Raw genomic sequence first — 18,012 nt, 5'->3', positions numbered from 1 at the left:
ACGACTGAGCCACCCAGGCGCCCCTGAAGAACAAATATTGTTCTAATGTCCACAGTACCCAAAGCAATCTACACATTTAATGCAATCTCTATCAAAATACTAACAGCATTTTTCACAGAACTATAACAACCCTAAAGTTTGTATGGAACCACAAAAGACCCTGAATAGCCAAAACAATCTTGAAAAAGAAAAACAAAGCTGGAGGCATCACAATTCCAGACTTCAAGTTATATTACAAAGGTGTAGTAATCAAAACAGTATAGTACTGGTAGAAAAACAGACATATAGATCAATGGAACAGAACAGAAAGCCCAGAAATGAACCCACAGTTGTTTTGTGTGTGTGTGTGTGCTTTTCTTTTTTTTTTTTTTAAGATTTTATTTATTTATTTGAGAGAGAGAAAGAGAGAGCGAGCACAAGCACGGAAACGGGCAGAGGGAGAGGGAGAAGCAGGCTCCCTGCTGAGCAGGGATCCTGATGCGGGGCTCAATCCCAGGACCCCAGGATCATGACCTGAGCTGAAGGCAACCACTTAACCGACTGAGCCACACAGGTGCCCCAATAAACCTACAGTTATATGGTCAATTAATCTCTGACAAAGCAGGAAAGAATATCCAATAGGAACAACAGAGTCTCTTCAACAAATGATGTTGGGAAAACTGGACAGCAACATGCAAAAGAAAGAAACTAGACCACTTTCTTACACCATACACAAAAATAAATTCCAAATGGATTAAAGACCTAAATGTGAGACCTGAAACCATAAAAATTCTGGAAGAGAACACAGGCAATAATTTCTCTGACACTGGCTGTACCAACTTTTTTCTAGATAGGTTCCCTGAGGCAAGGGAAACAAAAGCAAAAATAAACCATTGGGAGTACATTAAAATAAAAAGCTTCTGCACTGTGAAGGAAACAATCAACAAAAACTAAAAGGCAACCTACTGAATGGGAGAAGATATCTGCAAATGACATATCTGATAAAGGACTAGAATCCAAAATTTATAAAGAACTTATACAATTCAACACCCAAAAAACAATCTAATTAAAAAATGGGCAGAAGACATGAACAGACATTTTTCCAAAGAAAACATACAGATGGCCAACCTTCACATGAAAAGATGCTCATCATCACTTAACCATCAGGGAAACACAAATCAAAACTACAAGAGATATCACCTCACATGTCAGAATGGCTAAAATCAGTAACACAAAACAACAGGTGTTGGCAAGGATGTGGAGAAAAAGGAACACTTTTGTACTGTTGGTAGGAATGCAAACTGGTACAGCCACTGTGGAAAACAGTATGAAGGTTCCTCAAAGAATTAAAAATACAACTACCCTACAATCCAGCAATCACACTACTGGGTATTTACCAAAAGAATACAAAAACACTAATTTAAAAAGATATATACACCCACATGTTCATTGCAACATTGTTTACAATAGCTAAGATATGGAAGCAGCCCAAGTGTCCATCCATAGATGAATGAATAAAGAAGATGTGGTGTATATATACAATGGAATATTATTCAGCCATAAAAAAGAATGAAATCTTGCCATTTGCAACAACATGGATGGAGCTAGAGAATATAATGCTAAGCGAAATAAGTCAGTCAGAGAAAGACAATACCATATGATTTCCCTTATATATGGAATTTAAGAAACAAAACAAACAAGCAAAGGGGGGAGAAAAGAGAGACAAACCAAAAAACAGACTCTTAACTATAGAGAACAAACTGATGGTTACCAGAGGGGAGGTGGGTAGGGGGATGGATGAAATAGGTGGTGGGGATTAAGAGTACACTTATTATGATGAGCACTGAGCAATGTATAGAATTACTGAATCACTATATTGTACACCTTACACTAATATAACACTGTATGTTAAGTAACTGGAATTAAAATTAAAACTTAAAAAAAACTGTTCTAAACAACCCAAAACAAAAACAAAAACATGTTCCTCAAAAATTTTAAAACAGAAACTATCATATGGTCTGCAATTCCATGTCTGCATATTTATCCAAAAAAAATTTAACCACTATCCAGAAAAGATACATACTCCCACATGTTCATAGCAGCATTACTAACAATAGGTAAGACATGGAAACAACTTAAGTGTCCACTGTTAGATGAGTGAATAAAGAAGTTTGTGTATACACACACACACACACACACACACACAGTGGAATATTATTCAGCCATTAAAAAGGAAATCCTGTCATTTACAACTTGGATGGAGTTTTAATACATTACAGTAAGTGAAATAAGTCAGAGAAAGACAAATACTCTATGATCTCACTTCTATGTTGAATCTAAAAAAAACCCAACAAACAAATTCATAGATATAGACAGCAAATTAGTGGTTGCGGAGTTGGGGGGTAGGGAGCAAAATCCGTGAAGGGGTCAAAAGGCACAAATTTCTAGTTATAAGTTAAATTAGTCCTGGGGATGTAATGTAGGCATGGCTTGAGTACAGGTAACAATACTGTATTTTATACTTGAAAGTTGCGAAGAGAGTAAATGTTAAAAGTTCTCATCAGAAGGAAAAACAAATTTGTAACTACGTGTGGTGAGGGATGTTAACTAAACTTATTGAAATAATCGTTTTGCAATATATATCAAATCATTATGTTACACCTCTAAAACTAATACAATGTTATATGTGATTTATATCTCAATAAAAAAACAAAATAAAATAAAAATGACTAGAAAACACATCAATGATTCCATTAAAGTAGACGTTGAGATTGTCACCTGGCCACCTTGGGTTCCTCACTGCATGTAAACCAGCAGGCAAAGAAAGAGGGCACTGCACTGGCTAGAGTGACTATTAAGGAGAAGTTTTGTTCCTTTGGTACAAAAGGGAAAAGGAGGAATACGTCGGAAATGCAGGAGATCTTTTGGGGTACGTTTTAGAACTGTGTTCTATGATAAATTTTATAATTGATTGCTTCACTTCTTGTTAAATTATAAAATTTACAGGATTCTGTTGCTCAGAAGAAACTCATTGAAAACATAGGGCCAGACTGTGATAAGGAAACAAAGCTATATGTTTCTTAGTATTTGTGGTGTTTATTTCTTTTTATGTCTTATACAAACCTTTCTACGCAAAAGGGTAAAAGGAAGGATGGACACAGAAATGTGGATGCCATCAGCCCCACTTTTGTTTGAAGGTGTGAGAATGCATGAACCAGTAAAAGTGTTAACTGGAATTTAAATCTCACAAATAAGCAGAAAATATAATTCCTGGCAGACTATATACGGTGTTCACTGAACAGTATGAAGAATAAAATACTTTGCAATTTCAAATTTCAGTGAGTTGAAATTTATGGCATAAGGCAAGGAATGGGAGCTACGAGCTCTGTGACTTTGGTAAATTACTTAACGTCTCTGAACCTCGGTTACCTAATCTGTAAAATGAGGACATGTCTTTTGGAAATGGGAGCTCAGAGAAAAGTCATTTTTTCTTGTCCTAACCCAGGGGTTCTCCACCTCAGCAGTACTGACATTTCAGACCAGGTTGAAACGTTGTTGGGGGGCCCTGTCCTGTGTATTTCAAGATGTTTAACAGTGTATCTGGTCTCTCCCCACCTCTACCCTCTGTCAATCTGGAGAGACTCCAGTGACACCTCTCCCACAGACATGTGGCTGAAAAAGCTCCAGACATTGCCAGCTGTCCCCTGGGAGGCAAACCCGCCACAGCTGAGAACCAGTGCCTCAACCCTGGTTTTGGATGGTTCATCCAAAAAGGATGTGAAATGAGTGTAGTGGCCCCGCTTCATGGAGGTGACTCAGAAAACTGAGGATGAGGAGCTTCCAGCTGCCAGTGAGTCGCCGAAGTCCTAATTAAATGGACTATTAAAAGAGGGCCACAAGGGGCAACCGAAGAGGGTAAGAGGCCGAACGTCCGGCTTCCGAAAATGAAAGAGGCCCACACTATCAGCACTTACACTGCTTCGCTGACTCCTAAGCTGAGTTATTTCCAGAGAAGCGGAGAGCCGGAGGCCGCGGGTAGCGCCGCAGGTAGCCAGCCGGGGTGCAGCCCCGCGCCGCCGGAAGGCGGAGTCCCCGCGGGGGCGGTCCTCGCCGCGCCCCACGTGCGAGAGCCCGCCGCAGGCCCCGCCCCGGCCCGCCCCCCGGCCCGCCCCTCGCCCTCCGCCCCCGGAGCGCCTCCGCCCGCCTGCGCGCGGCCCTGCGTAAGCGGCCCGGGGTGGGGCGGAGGCGTTGGCGCTGCCACGTCGTGGTCGCGGCTCGCGTAGCGGCGGCCGCGACGGGAACCGTGGCTCGGGAGGTAGCGGAGGAGGTGGGGCTGGCGCTGAAGCCGGATCCGGATCTGGTGCTGTGTACCGGGGTGGGTGAGAGTCCGACGGGCCTGGAGAGGAGCGCCGACCGCGAGGCCTCCACGGGTGAGGGAGGCTGGGGGCCGGGGAGCGAGAGCGGGGCGCGCCGGGTGTCCTGGGGGCCGTCGCGGGCCTGCCTGCACATTTATCAAACAGGTGTGACTGTGACTGCTGCCCCCGGGCGAGGCGAGCTAGGCCCGGGTGGGAGGTGTCTGTTCCGGGAGCCGCGCATTTAGCTTGGCCAGGTCGGTGCACGTGTGGTTGTAGAGCGCGGTTCCGAGCAAGTTGAGCGGACACGCGCCTGGAGCAGAGAGAGGTTAGGGATGGGGCCAGTGGTCCAGCCGTACAGGGCTGCGGGAGCAGGGACTGGGGTCGAAACTAACTCTTCGCTCAGCAGGCTTTAGCGTGGAGGATCGAGACAGTTGCTCAGTCTCTGCTGCCACTGGTTTTGAACAGGCACAAATGCCCCGACCCCTCTTTTACCCGTTCCTTTGCGAGGTGCACCCCACGGCGGTCGGGAGCCGCATGAGGACATGCTCCTGCTCCGAAGATCACATCCTGCACTGACTAATTGGGGCTTTCACTGCAGGAAGGAGGGACATCCTTTGTCTCTTTTCCCGGGGCTTGTACCCCTAGACACTATGATTTCCCTTATAAGAGGAGCTGATGTTTATGTAAGCCGAACTCTTAAAATTTCGTACAAAATTGAAATGGGCGATTATGGAATTAGTTTTGTTAGGTTATACACTCCTGAACAAATCTTAGAATGGATCTCAGGAAATCATTTAGATCAGTTCTATTTAGGCAGAATTCGCTGACATTTTTTAGAATTAGAGCTACCTGTCTGGTGTGATGATGTAGATTGGTGTCTATTGAGTATGGTATTTTAGAGCTCAAGATGGGAAAGCAAGATAGGATCCTAGTCCCAATTCACTCATTTGCTGTGTTACCTTGGGGCTCCATATGCTCCAGTTTCCTAATCGGTAGTCTGGGAATAATGCCAGATTATAGGGATCAAATAAACGATCAGAAAATACTTTTTAAAATTCTCAAGTATAATTGCCTAGTTTATTAAATATGGCCAGGCCTGTTAAATCCTCGAATAAAGTGTTCTTTAGATTAAAAATTTTGTCAAATTATTATTCAAATTGTCATGAAATGTATGTAGACAAACCCTAAAGTCTCAAACAGCAAACTTTCCCCCGTTCATCATGTACTGAAGTAATGTAGTGATGGCCCGGTGGCTCTGAACGTATGTTAAGCACTTTAGTCTTGGCCTTGGATTATGCTTTTTAAAATTTTCATTCCCAGTGTCTGTTATTACTTGTTGCTCTCAGTCGCTTGCTTCTGCAGCACCTCCTCCCTATTTGTATTTTAGTGTGCTGTGGAAGCTGGGAAACCAAATTGTTGAAATTGTGTCCAAAGAATAGTCAACCGAATGAAAACCTGATCATCCTAGTAAAAATGAGTTTGGTGTATGGTTTTTGTGATATCACTTGTGGCAATGTGGCAATCTTTCTTCTTTTGGATTTTCTGAAATGTGACCTTCAAGTAAGTCTTATACCATTTGTTATTCATTCACTAGGCACTCATTGGGCTGTAAGGCATGTGTGGGCCTTGTAAATGCGTGCTAACTTGGCAGTTAAATTGGAAAAGTTCTGGAGAAATATTTAGGGAGGGTTAGGGTTTATTTTTTATTTTTTTTTAAGATTTTATTTATTTATTTGACAGAGCAGAAGCAGGGGGAACTGAAGAGGGAGAAGCAGACTCCCAACTGTGCAGGGCTCCTTGCAGGGCTTGATCCTAGGACCCTGGGATCACGACCTGAGCCAGGTGACCCTAGAGTTTACTTTTTAAAATCAATCACCCCAGTGATAATGATACTTAGCCTCAAACAACTGCAATTCTATTTACTGAAATTTCCTGGTTTTGCAATACCGTGGGTGCCTTAAGATGCTAAAATATTATTTCTTTTGTAAACCAAATTTATTTCATTCCTTTCTGAAATCTTTTGAAATTGGTATCAAATCACATCCTATTTTAACTTTCTCAGCATATTGGGCACCAGCAGAATTTTACTTAATGGGGATGGAGTAAGATAAAGGCAAGTAACTTTAGGTATGGCTTTGTTTTGTAAAATAGGTCATAAAAACATTTTAATCTAATTGCCTGGTTAATGGATTCTTATTTCTATTCAGAATGCTTTGTTTTTTGTATTTTGACATATCTGATACTCTTATTTTCCAAATACAGTTTATAAGTGTTGCTTTTGACTAAATTTTTAACTTGTATAATTAAGTAGGGAATTCATCTTCACTAGTGCATCTTCAGTACTAAGAGTATAGAATCTGTAGTCATGCAGGAATGGCTGCATAATCTGTGGTAACCCGCGCAAAACACAAATGGAGGGCTCTTTGTTGAAAAATTAAGAATCTCAAAACAGTGGCAGCAGAAAGTAGAACCAAGTGGGGGGCCTTGGGCACTGCACAGGTCCAGTGCCCTTGAAGCTGGCTCTGTTGCCTGGTTTTGAATCCTAACTCTGTTCCTTATTGGCTCTGTTATCTTGAGCAAATTACTGTGCCTGCTTCCTGGTCTGTAAAATGGGGATAATAATGATAGACCTTTCATTGTATTTTTATGAGTTAACAAATACAAAGCACTCCATAAATTTTAGCCAATATTTTTTTGAACATTCATGGAATAGGACCATCTGATTAAAGAAAAGCATAGGAAAATAGTAGTATTTACTGTTTAAAATTCATTAGTTAAAGGCTTCGTAATCCTAATTCTCTTGTGTACCTCCTCTCCCCTTTCTCTCTTGGAAATTATTAACTGTATTTTGTGTTCTCTAGGCTATATTCTATTGTAAACTTGGGCATCTTCATAGGAAAAAGTAATCTAGTTAACTTTAAATTGTTCTAATGTTCATCTAAATTCCCTTTTGAGCTTTCTTTAAATTTCATGGTTACAACTGTATGTTAAATAAAATGATCATCACACTGTTTAGTGTGTTGCCCTGACGAACTAAATTTTTAACTCTCTGGCTTCTGTATTTAATATATACGTTTTACTTTGTTAATAAATATTTAGCCTGTTTATTTGCATACCCAAAAAACAGTATTGTTACAATGATGTTACTCATCTCATCTTTGAGATGAGCGTAAACCCAAAAGCCTCAGGGATCCAATTATCAGGGACAAACAGTAAAATGCATGCATTAAAGTTAACCTATAAAAAAATCTGTTTCAAGTGGACTGTAAGCTTGTTAAATTTGATATGATTGTTAATCATCACAATTTATTTCCTTATTAGTCTTAGAACCAGGGATAGTGTTTATGGCATAACATATTTGAGTGCTTTTTGAGGGGAAAAAAAAAGCCCTTTGGTATTCTACATAATAAACTATGATTATTTTTTTATTCTTTCTTTCCTATCCAAGAAAGTTTCAGTTTAACATAAACATATAACCTGTCATCCTTTTTGCAGCCCCTGTACCCAGCACAGTGCCTGACTCATGAATTAATTTAATGATGAAAAATATTTTAAAAAATTTATAAACATGAATTTTTAATTAGTGGCTAACTAGAATATATCCCATTGAGCACTTGCAGTGTGCCAGGCACTGTTAAGTGCTGTATATAATAATTCATTTCATCCTTCTAATAATTTCATCTCCATTTTACAAATGAGGAAACAGATTGTCAGAGTTGACATTAGCCATAATCACATTTGACATTTGAACACCAGCTTTGACTCCAGAGCTCATGCTCTCTTCTGTCTTAGGTTTACCGGCTCCACTAATTTTGTGATCTTGGGCAGGTTACTTACCATGTGTTGCCTGCATTTCCTCATCTGTTAAAATGGAGCTGCTAATCTATCCTATCCTGTGAGATTGTTGAAGTAAATGAATTAGTATTGTGTAAGGTTCTTTGAACAATGCCTGATCCATCATAAGTGCTGAACAAATTTTAACTTCTGTTACTACATCATGCTACCTTCCCAAAGCCTCTACTACAGTGCAGCATTACCTATAGGGTTGTGTCCTATAGGGTTGTGTCGGGTTCCACAGGCAGGAGTTGAATGGACCTTTAAGGAAAAGTTAAGGATTGCCCTTAAGCATAGTGTGATTTAGGAAATAGGGAACATAATGGGGGTGGGATTATAGGGAAAACCGTTGTCATTAAATGGACTTTAATTTTTCCTATTTGTTTCCTTGTTTTATGGTAATGTTTCCTTGTTTTATGGTAATGTTATGGCTATATATCTTTAAATTCTTTGTTTCAAAGAAGCGCTAGAAGCAAGTATCAAATAGAATAGTTTCCTTAACTGGGTAAAGAGATAGAAATGGAAGTTGGGGGGGTTGCTTTACAGTCTCGTAACAGTTGTTAGGAAGACCCTGTTCTAGCAACTCTGTTCCACAGACATGCCGCTGCTCCCATTTTTATGCTTTATTCTATCCTTATATTTGTTATTTAGTCTGTTTTATTAGACTACACCTAGTAATCTGCCCATTTCTGAATGTTCAAAAAAGAGGACAATACCATAAATGACCCTTTTATAATAGCATGAAAAACACTGGCTATTCTTAAGCTGCCTAAATGCAGCTGAGAAACTTACATTATAGATTTTTAGAAAATCTGGTGTGAAAATAAAATCCAACAGGTACCTTTAATACAAATCTGTCATAGCTAAGACCAGATATTAGAATGAATGTGGAGAGTAAGTAATCTAAGCCAGTTCATCAATTATCTTCTGTTCATGGTTCACATAAACAAGTAACATACCCAGTAAGTCTTAGTGGTAAGACCAACAAATAATTTTGGAGCCCAGTAATAAAATCCAGTAATGAAAAAAAAAGTAAAAGCTCATGTTAAGTCAGCTATTCACAGTGCTATGCTAGCACCAACCCATAGGAAAAATGTTTTAAGATTTTATTCATTTATTTATTTTAGAGCACGCACGTCAGCGTGGGGAGGGTCAGAGAGAGAGAATCTCCAGCAAATTCCGCCCGGCACAGAGCCCAACGCTAGCTCGATCTCACGACCCTTGAGATCATGACCCAAGGAGAAACCAAGAGTTGGTTGCTCAACCACTGAGCCACCCAGGTGCCCCAAGAAAAATGTTTTAAAATACTTGCTAGAAAATATGGTTTTTAGTTTAAAACTTACAAAGTCAGTCACTTGTTTACTGTCTAATGTTCACCGTGAGTTTTCTATTTATCTGTGGTTGTGGCATTTATGTTAGATTCAGGATAGAATGAGTTATCTTGCATATGTGTTAATTTTTATTAAGTAATAGAATTTCTCACTGATCCTAATTCCATATTAAAATGCCTTACCATTTAAAATTGTATTTTAGATCTTACTGCAAAGATGAAACCTGATGAAACTCCTATGTTTGACCCAAGTCTACTCAAAGAAGTGGACTGGAGCCAGAATACAGCTACCTTTTCTCCAGCCATTTCCCCAACACATCCTGGAGAAGGTTTGGTTTTGAGGCCCCTTTGTACTGCTGACTTAAATAGAGGTAGGGACTCAGTTTACAAATCCTGGTTAGAATTACACAGTTGGTCCTTGACAACATGGGGGTTAGGGGCACTGACCCCTGTGCGTTTGAAAATCTGTGTATAAACTTTGATTTGCCAAACACTTAATAGCTTACTGTTGACTGGAAGCCTTGCCAATAACAGAAATAGTTGATTAACACGTTATATGTGTTATATACTGTACTCTTAAAGTAAGCTAGAGAAAAGAGAATGTTACTAAAATCATAAGGAAGAGAACATTTATTAACAGTACTGTGTTTATTGAAAAAAAAAAAGTGGACCCATATAGTTCAATCCTGTGTTATTCAAGGGTCAACTGTAATTGGCATTCTATTTTCTCCAGAAACATAATGGTGCTGATAATTAAAAAATGTTTGACTTTTGAATTATTTTTTGTACTTAATTTTTTTTTAAAGATTTTATTTATTTTGAAGTAAGCTCTACACCCAATGTGGAGCTCGAACTCATGACCCCGAGATCAAGTTGCACGCTTCACCAACTGAGCTAGCCAGGTGCCCCTTTTGTACTTAATTTTTAAAGTGACTGAGACAATTCTAATATATATATATCATGGCTAAGACCAGGTATTACTGTGAAATATTTCAAATGACTTAAAGTACAACAGTACTCCTTCCTAATTAAGAATCCAAAAAGACTTTTCATAAAGGTAAAATTATCATCTATAATGGCACGTAAGGAAAAATCTTCTCTAAGAAGCTGGATGGGGAATGAGGGTAGAGATAATATGCCTTGGATAAGTTGCAAAGGTTTTGTTTACATATATTTCTTTTTTTAATGTCTAAATTCTCCAAATGATTTCTTTAAATTTAATACAAAATCAACTTTTTCATTTTTGTAATAAAAAAAGCAACTTTTTCATTTTCTTTTTGGTAGGAAATCTAAAGAAACTAATTTTGGCCAAACTAATTATTCAGCGTGTAGAAATTAAGATTCTCAAAGTTCTAAAATGTTCACATTAACATTTATGAAATTAATCAGGAATCTTTAAAAATTAGTCTCAACAATATTATATGTATTTTACTTTAAAAATATTACCGTATTTGGTCATAATAATCATCTTGCACCAAAGCATGTATTTGGGAAAATTTGGCATTCCCTGCATCAAACTGAATGCAAATTACATACCTGCTGGTTTTATAAATCTTGAATCATTAAGGGTCTGCACTATTCCAAAAATCTCATGTAGGCAAAAACATTGGTAGAACCTGTTGTTTTATGTAGTGATTATGGAAAGAACAGGTTTCAGTTTAATCTTTTTAAATAATAAAATTAATTTTAAAATGATTACAGAAAGTTTTGAAAACACAAGTGTCCATAACCCCACCAGCTTCACACATTGCTTTTTCGATTGATCTTTTATTTGGTCTTCTCATGATTTGAAATCTGTTTTTCAAAACTAGGTTTTTTTAAGGTACTAGGTCAACTGACAGAGACTGGAGTTGTCAACCCTGAACAATTTATGAGTAAGTACTACAGCCTCTTTTCCTGAATGAAAAATAAAGGGAAACAAGATTTTTCATTTGGAGCTATGTTCAGTGTCTACTTGTGTTTTTTGTTCAAATAGTTAGAAATTATTCATACAACAATTAGCTATTATTTAAATGTTTAATGTGGCTAACCTGTTCTAGAATCCAAGTGTAGTAATTATCATGTTTTACAAAATACCTGACTTCTGGATAATTACTGTAGCTAGGTGGCAGCTCTAGTTTGTTTTATATTGTAGTATTTTTCATGTGGTTAGGTTATTCATGGAAATTTCATCACCAAATAAAAAAGGGTAAGAAATTATGTTCTAAATTTAATTTGTTTATATTGAATTTTAAGATCGACTGGTATCTTCGAATTTATAATTCAGCCCCCCCTTTTTTATATATATGAGAGAATGGAAATCCAGAGAGGTCAAATGACTTAAGATCACAAGTAGTTATTGGTAAGGAAAAGACTAGAACCTTCCTGATTCCATCCAGTGCTCTAACACTATCCTCCTGTTTTCTATAATTTCTTCATTTCCTTCACTAGGTAATTTTGTTTTGTACTCTATCTGACCCTCCCCCAAGATGAAGATCACCATTTTCTGATTCTCATTGTTTTCCTTCATTGAATTTATTTCTTCTTTCCCCTCCAGAACCCTATCTAGAACAAGACTATGGAAATAAACAATATGTGAGAATATTAGGCTCAGTTTTTATTCCTGAATTCCTCTTTGCATGCATATCAGATTAGATGAGAAACCCATTATTTTGGCAATTTAAGTACTAAAAATCAATTTGAGAGGAAAGTATTCCATCTTTGCTCCTATTCTATCTATGTGACTTTGGGATGATTACTTAGAAATGGGGACATTTTTCACCTACTTCACAAGGTGCTTTCAAAACAAGCAAAACTGAGGACTCTGTTTCTTAAAAAGCAAGTCATGGAGTCATTAAACACTTCAGGTCACAAAGGGAAAACTGAAAACTACTTTGTCAAAATATTTTGAAGCCCGAAGACTAAAAATTACAGAATGGAGCCATGTAAACATTCTTATAAAATTTGCAGTTTTGTTCTATTCAAATATCAAGTGTAAATGTTAATTTGACTTTAAGTAATGAAGATACTAAAATTCATTAGTCACAGAAGTGGCAACATCTACAATTTATTTGTATTATAAGTGCTGTATTATAAGTGCTGTTCACCTGTAATAGCTGTTAATAGTTGTACTTTGCTAGCAGACTTTTAAAATGTATAGACCATATTTCCATTGATAATGATTGGTGATGTTTTAATCACTTGGTCATTAATATTAATTAATATTTTATATTTAATGATATTAATATTTAATGATATTAATATTTTCTTAAATCACCATGATGAAAGAACTTTAAATATTCAATAATGAAATAAGCTAATCCTAGTATTTTTATGGCACCTACTAAAGTTTAATGTCTACCACATAATACTCTTCCAATTAATACACAGAATCTTTTGAGCACATGAAGAAATCTGGAGACTATTATGTTACAGTTGTGGAAGATGTGACTTTAGGACAAATTGTTGCCACGGCAACTCTGATAATAGAACATAAATTCATCCATTCCTGTGCTAAGGTATGTGTTCACATTAATGCTTATGAATAAAACAGGTGTTTTCTAGCAAAACTGACTTTGAGTTTCCATTAGACAAATCTATTTTCTCATTGCATTTCATTGTAAAATGAGAGCTGTACTGCCCTGAATAAAGCTCTCAGAAATCACTTAGTAACATTTTCCCATTGTGTTCTGGAAATTAGGAGGAAGAAAATGTATTAATAATCTGAATTGTTTGCTAAAAATTTTTCTGTAAGGTGTCAGATTTGGTATAGTCCTAGAGAAACCAAGTCAGCATCATAAAATTTGGCAGTAATGATTAGAATACCTGATGCTATTTTTTAAACAATACTTTGTATATAGATTAACACAAATTCTCATCAGTTTCCAAGGAGTTAAAGGGTTCAGAATATAATTGTCCTTGAACAACATGGGAGTTAAGGACAGACCCCCCCCCCCCCCACTTCCTGCAGTCAAAAATCTGCATGTAACTTGACTCCCGAAACTACTAATAGCCTACTGTTTACTGAAAGTGTTACCAACAACATAAACAGTTGATTAACACATATTTTGTATGTTATATATATTGTATATGGTATTTTTATAATAAAGCTAGAGAAAATGTTATAAAACATAAGGAAAATACACTTACAGTATGGTATTTATCAAAAAAATCTCATAAAGTGGACCTGTGCAGTTCAAACCCATGTTGTTCGAGGGTCAACTGTATTCTCTAATTGTGACATTTCTAATGCTCGTTCACTACTCGTGACTCACATGAGAACATAGGTAACCCAGTGAAAATAAGGTAGGAACACTTGGAATGTATTCTGTGAAGTATGAATTTTGGTGGTGTTTACTAGAAATTAATAAATTGTATTTGGATGTTTGAAATTGCTATTAAGCAAGGAGTAAGATGGTATAGTATGAACATGCCAAGATTACATTTTGGTGATGTGGATTCTGAAATCTGCTTTAAAACAGTGGGGTGCGAAGATTTAGGATATAGACAAAACAGGATCAGGTCATAAATTGATTCATTGTATTATTTCCTCCATAATAAGTAAAAAAGGCTTGCATTTTGGTTTTTGAAGTTCGTTTACAAAACATTTATCTGAATTATGTCACTTGTTGATTTAGCTAAAAACAAAACTACATGCCTAGTCCTTTAAACATTGTAAATATTTTCAGAGAGGAAGAGTAGAAGATGTTGTTGTTAGTGATGAATGCAGAGGGAAGCAGCTTGGCAAACTGTAAGTAGGCAGAAACAAAGTATCCCTGGTTAGATACTTTCCCTGTTTCTCGTAATAGTTTCTTGCTATTTGTTAAAAGATGTTTTCCTGTTTGAAGTTCTTTTTGGGTGTCACTAGTTAGGCTGACTCTGTAGCTTAAACTAAATTTAATGAAGAAACAAAGTATTTTTATATGTTTTATCATATAAAGGTTTAGAAATTGGAAGTATACTGTTTTATAGACTATAACATTTTTATTAACTTTTACTTTTAGTAACAGTATTCTCCTACTAGTAGGAAACAAACTTTGGCTAAGTGATCAACCCATCTCCCAGTCATATTTAAAAACAAAGGAAATGTTCTGTCTTTTAAGTTTTTGAAACCTATACTAAAATAGGTTTTCCTGTATAATCCTCTATGCATTTATCTAAATCTTTTAAAATAAATTCAAGCTTCATAGGTTTATTGCCTATTTTATAAGCTAGAACTAGCTTCTTAATACCATCTCTTCTGAGTTTTAAGGAATTCACTCAAATATTAAGTACCTGCTCTGTGCAAGATATTATTCAAGGTATTTGGGATACATCAGTGAACAAAACAGACCAGCTTCTAGTATTCTGGTCCACTTAATTTTGTCATATCTTTTATAATTTAATAACTTCAGCCAAGATGTTCTGTCTTCAAAATGATACAACTTTTCAGTCTATGCAAACATGAGAAAACCCTCTGGGCACATTTTTGTAGATCTTTTCTGTTTTTTTTCCTCCCTAAGGCAGTTAGAATCAGTTTTGTTTTTTTTTAAGATTTTATTTGAGAGAGAGCGAGCAGGGGGAGGGGCAGAGGGAGGAGGAGACTCCCCGCTGAGCAGGGAACCCAAAGGGGGACTCCATCCTAGGACCCTGAGATCATGACCTGTGCTGAAGGCAGACGCTTACCACACTGAGCCACCCAAGTGCCCCTAGAATCACATTCTTATACTGGGTTTGGATTCTTTAAGGATTTGAAAAATGTATCCTTTTTTGCTTTGTTTCTATTTCATATTAATTAGAGCAATCCAGAGTTAATCTGATATATGCTTTCAGAAATATTAGCTTTAAAATGATAAAGAACAAAGCCATTACTTACTCATTTCATGTGGGAATGCTGACTGTTCCTAAGTACTTTGAATAGATTTAGGGAAAAAATTTAAAATTTTGGCCATGTTTTTTAAAAGATTGACAATCTCTAGTGTTAACATTAATATTAAACCTATTTTTAAAGAGGGTTTAGGGTGAATTTAGTATTGTCCTATTTATTAATGCACTAGTGATTACTAGATAAAGTATATTTGAAACAGTAAAATGCTTTGGGTGAATTAAATGCTTTTCCACTCAAAATTTGAATATTTAAATGAATACAGTGAGAAAAGTCATGTTCTAAACCTGTTTCTAATATAAATTTGATGTTGTTATTTATGTAATTTTTATTCATTCATATTAAGTTACTCAAATGCATTTTTATTAACAAATGCTCTATGCTCCCCCCCGCCTTTGAATTTCAGGTTATTATCAACCCTTACTTTACTAAGCAAGAAACTGAACTGTTATAAGATTACCCTTGAATGTCTACCACAAAATGTCGGTTTCTATAAAAAGTTCGGATATACAGTATCTGAAGAAAACTACATGTGTCGGAGGTTTCTAAAGTAAAAATATTTTAAGAAAGACATTTGTCAAAAGAGCTAATGCAACAAGGCGATACTCTTCCTAGAGTTAAAATACTTTGTTGCTGCAACCCAGTGACCTCCATAAGTACTGGATTGAAAAAAAACATTGGAATACAATAAATATAATGACATTTAGAAGATTACTTTGGGCTGGTGGGACATGCTGTGAGTTTAGATTACAAATGAGTATTATAAAGGGGATGATTTTTAACCAAAGGAATATATTTTTAACTTGAATCTTTTCTTGCATTGTATTTTTCTAAAGTTTGCTTCATTTCTTTGTAGTTAAGAGTATAGGTAGTAAGGAGTTCTGTGTCTGCTATCTGTACTGCTTGTTAAAAAAAAAAAAAAGCATACCATGAATAAGGCTGTTATCACATTCATAAAATGAGTATTTTGTTTCAAAGAAACACCAAAAACCACTTAGGAGTGTATCATTTTTCCACATATCATGTGAAATTGGGTAAGATGTAACTAAATGTAGTCCAGTCCAACATCTGTTGATCCTAATTCTATATTGGTAAACAACCTGGTCAGCCTTTTAAAGTAGAAATGAAAATTATAAAATGTAACGAGATTCAAAGTAAAGCAATCTAAGTGCACATCTAAAAGTTTATATAATTCTTACGCAGATAAGGTACCACCTGTCTTATATGTGAAATATAATTACTCATTTGTTTAAAATACCTAAGAGCAAATATAAGGTACTTTTTAACAGTGAATTAACAAATCTTGGTACATTACGTATTTCTAACCTGATTTCTCATCATCGATGTCTGAAGCCTTTCTTCTGAGTAACATTTTTATGAGAAATAAATGACAAAACTGAGTGGAATATTTAAATATGTATCATACTGCATTTGTTACATCCTTAAAATGCTGATGGAAGCTTTTCTATTTACTGTGATTGTCATGGTACTATTATTCTGGTCACTATCTTGTTTTGATTTTATTTATTTATTTTTTCAAGTTGAAGGATTCAATATTTTATTAATTGTTCTGATCTTTTGCATTCCATGTTACATTAAACCTGTTCATACGATGAGGTCTTTTGTTAGAATTCTAATGTCTTTGTTTTTCTTGAGTTCTCAATTGAACTATTAGGTCACATCCTGGTTCATAAGATTTCAGTTTTGTGTACGCTTTGTAAAATTAACTGGGAAGATAAAGACCAACCACTTTTTATCCCTCTGATTCACACCTACCTCAACTGGATTTAGGATTTCTCTCCTTGCAGTAAGCTACAGTTGGCTTTCTAAAACAACAAAAAACCTTCACCAGTAGAGGGTGCACTACTTACCTGCTAACAACCTATGCATATGAAGTGATCTGTCTCTAGTGAAAGCAACAAACATGCTTTTTGCCTTTTCAGCCAGTTTTGCCATTTCAGGAGTCCTACAACTGTAGCATGACAGTAGCTTTATTAGGTACATTCTAGTAATTAAAACCCATGTTAAAAAAGCGTAACAGAAGGCAAAATTAAATGCTTTATCTTTCTCATTTCTGAACAATTTGAAGTAAAACTGTCCACAAGGTTAGTATTTAAATAAATCCCTTTAGTGTCCTTAAGGTCTTCTCTTAAATCCTTCCTACAGGAAATAGAGTTATAAAGTACAGTAATAAAAATTGTGTCATTGAGCAAAATGGTGATCTATATTTAGCTTTAGTTAGCCAGAGTATGTTTAAAATTTTCTAAGCCATACTGAGTAAACTTCAGTACAGAAAAAGCTGCATAAAACATTTCATAATATATAAACTATATATTCACATTTTAAAGCATTTGCTTTTGAAAAGGTAGAATGAAGTGACAGCTATGATTTTTATCATGCCTCACATATTTTGTTTATTTGTATTTCCCTGACTCTAAGATGCACTTATTTTTACACTAACATTTTAGAAATCAGGATGCATTTTATGATCAGTGGCTTGCCACAGTTTATTCAACAATATTTTCCCTTTTAGTGATATGTAAAATAACAGTGTGGTGATAGCATCTTGGATTTGATGAAAAATAGTATGTAGGCAGGCTGACAGGGAAGATGGTACTGTCAAAGCAAGAAGTTTTTTTTTTTAAACGGGCTAGAAGCTGTTCTGTGGATGA

General features: G+C 36.3%; 1 protein-coding gene and 1 long non-coding RNA gene across 8 annotated transcripts in view; one reads left to right on the top strand and one right to left on the bottom strand.

Annotated features, from left to right (window-relative positions):
• Positions 1-4,076, bottom strand: part of LOC118539683 (uncharacterized) — a 200,476-nt gene extending 196,400 nt beyond the window's left edge. For both annotated transcript variants that reach the window (XR_013440697.1, XR_013440698.1), the window contains exon 1: positions 3,954-4,076. This is a non-coding gene — a long non-coding RNA (uncharacterized LOC118539683). The remainder of the gene's footprint in view (positions 1-3,953) is intronic.
• A 94-nt stretch (positions 4,077-4,170) lies between these two features.
• On the top strand, positions 4,171-16,956 carry GNPNAT1 (glucosamine-phosphate N-acetyltransferase 1). Of its 6 annotated transcripts, XM_078053704.1 has the most exons (8): positions 4,171-4,409; positions 5,722-5,894; positions 9,296-9,448; positions 9,702-9,869; positions 11,310-11,372; positions 12,868-12,995; positions 14,166-14,227; positions 15,747-16,956. In XM_078053704.1, the coding sequence occupies exons 4-8, from the start codon at positions 9,716-9,718 to the stop codon at positions 15,892-15,894; spliced, it is 555 nt and encodes a 184-aa protein (XP_077909830.1). In that variant the 5' UTR covers positions 4,171-4,409; positions 5,722-5,894; positions 9,296-9,448; positions 9,702-9,715; the 3' UTR covers positions 15,895-16,956. The 6 variants fall into 6 exon arrangements, with proteins under 6 accessions (XP_077909830.1, XP_035954325.1, XP_035954322.1 ...); XM_036098432.2 differs by lacking the exon at positions 9,296-9,448 and having other exon boundaries at positions 4,171-4,354; XM_036098429.2 differs by lacking the exon at positions 9,296-9,448.
• Positions 16,957-18,012: the final 1,056 nt, after the last annotated feature.

Source organism: Halichoerus grypus, chromosome 8 (genome assembly GCF_964656455.1).
Source record: "Halichoerus grypus chromosome 8, mHalGry1.hap1.1, whole genome shotgun sequence".
NCBI classification, from domain to species: domain Eukaryota; kingdom Metazoa; phylum Chordata; class Mammalia; order Carnivora; family Phocidae; genus Halichoerus; species Halichoerus grypus.
The sequence above is the reverse complement of the archived record's forward strand: the minus strand, read 5'-3'. Positions and strand labels throughout refer to the sequence as shown.

Coding starts and splice junctions, on each gene's coding strand:
- GNPNAT1 (XM_036098432.2), top strand. CDS start 9,716: ATGAAACCTGATGAAACTCCTATGTTTGACCCAAGTCTACTCAAAGAA. Junction 9,870..11,309: donor TACTGCTGACTTAAATAGAG/GTAGGGACTCAG, acceptor TTTCAAAACTAG/GTTTTTTTAAGGTACTAGGT. Junction 14,228..15,746: donor GGGAAGCAGCTTGGCAAACT/GTAAGTAGGCAG, acceptor TTTGAATTTCAG/GTTATTATCAACCCTTACTT.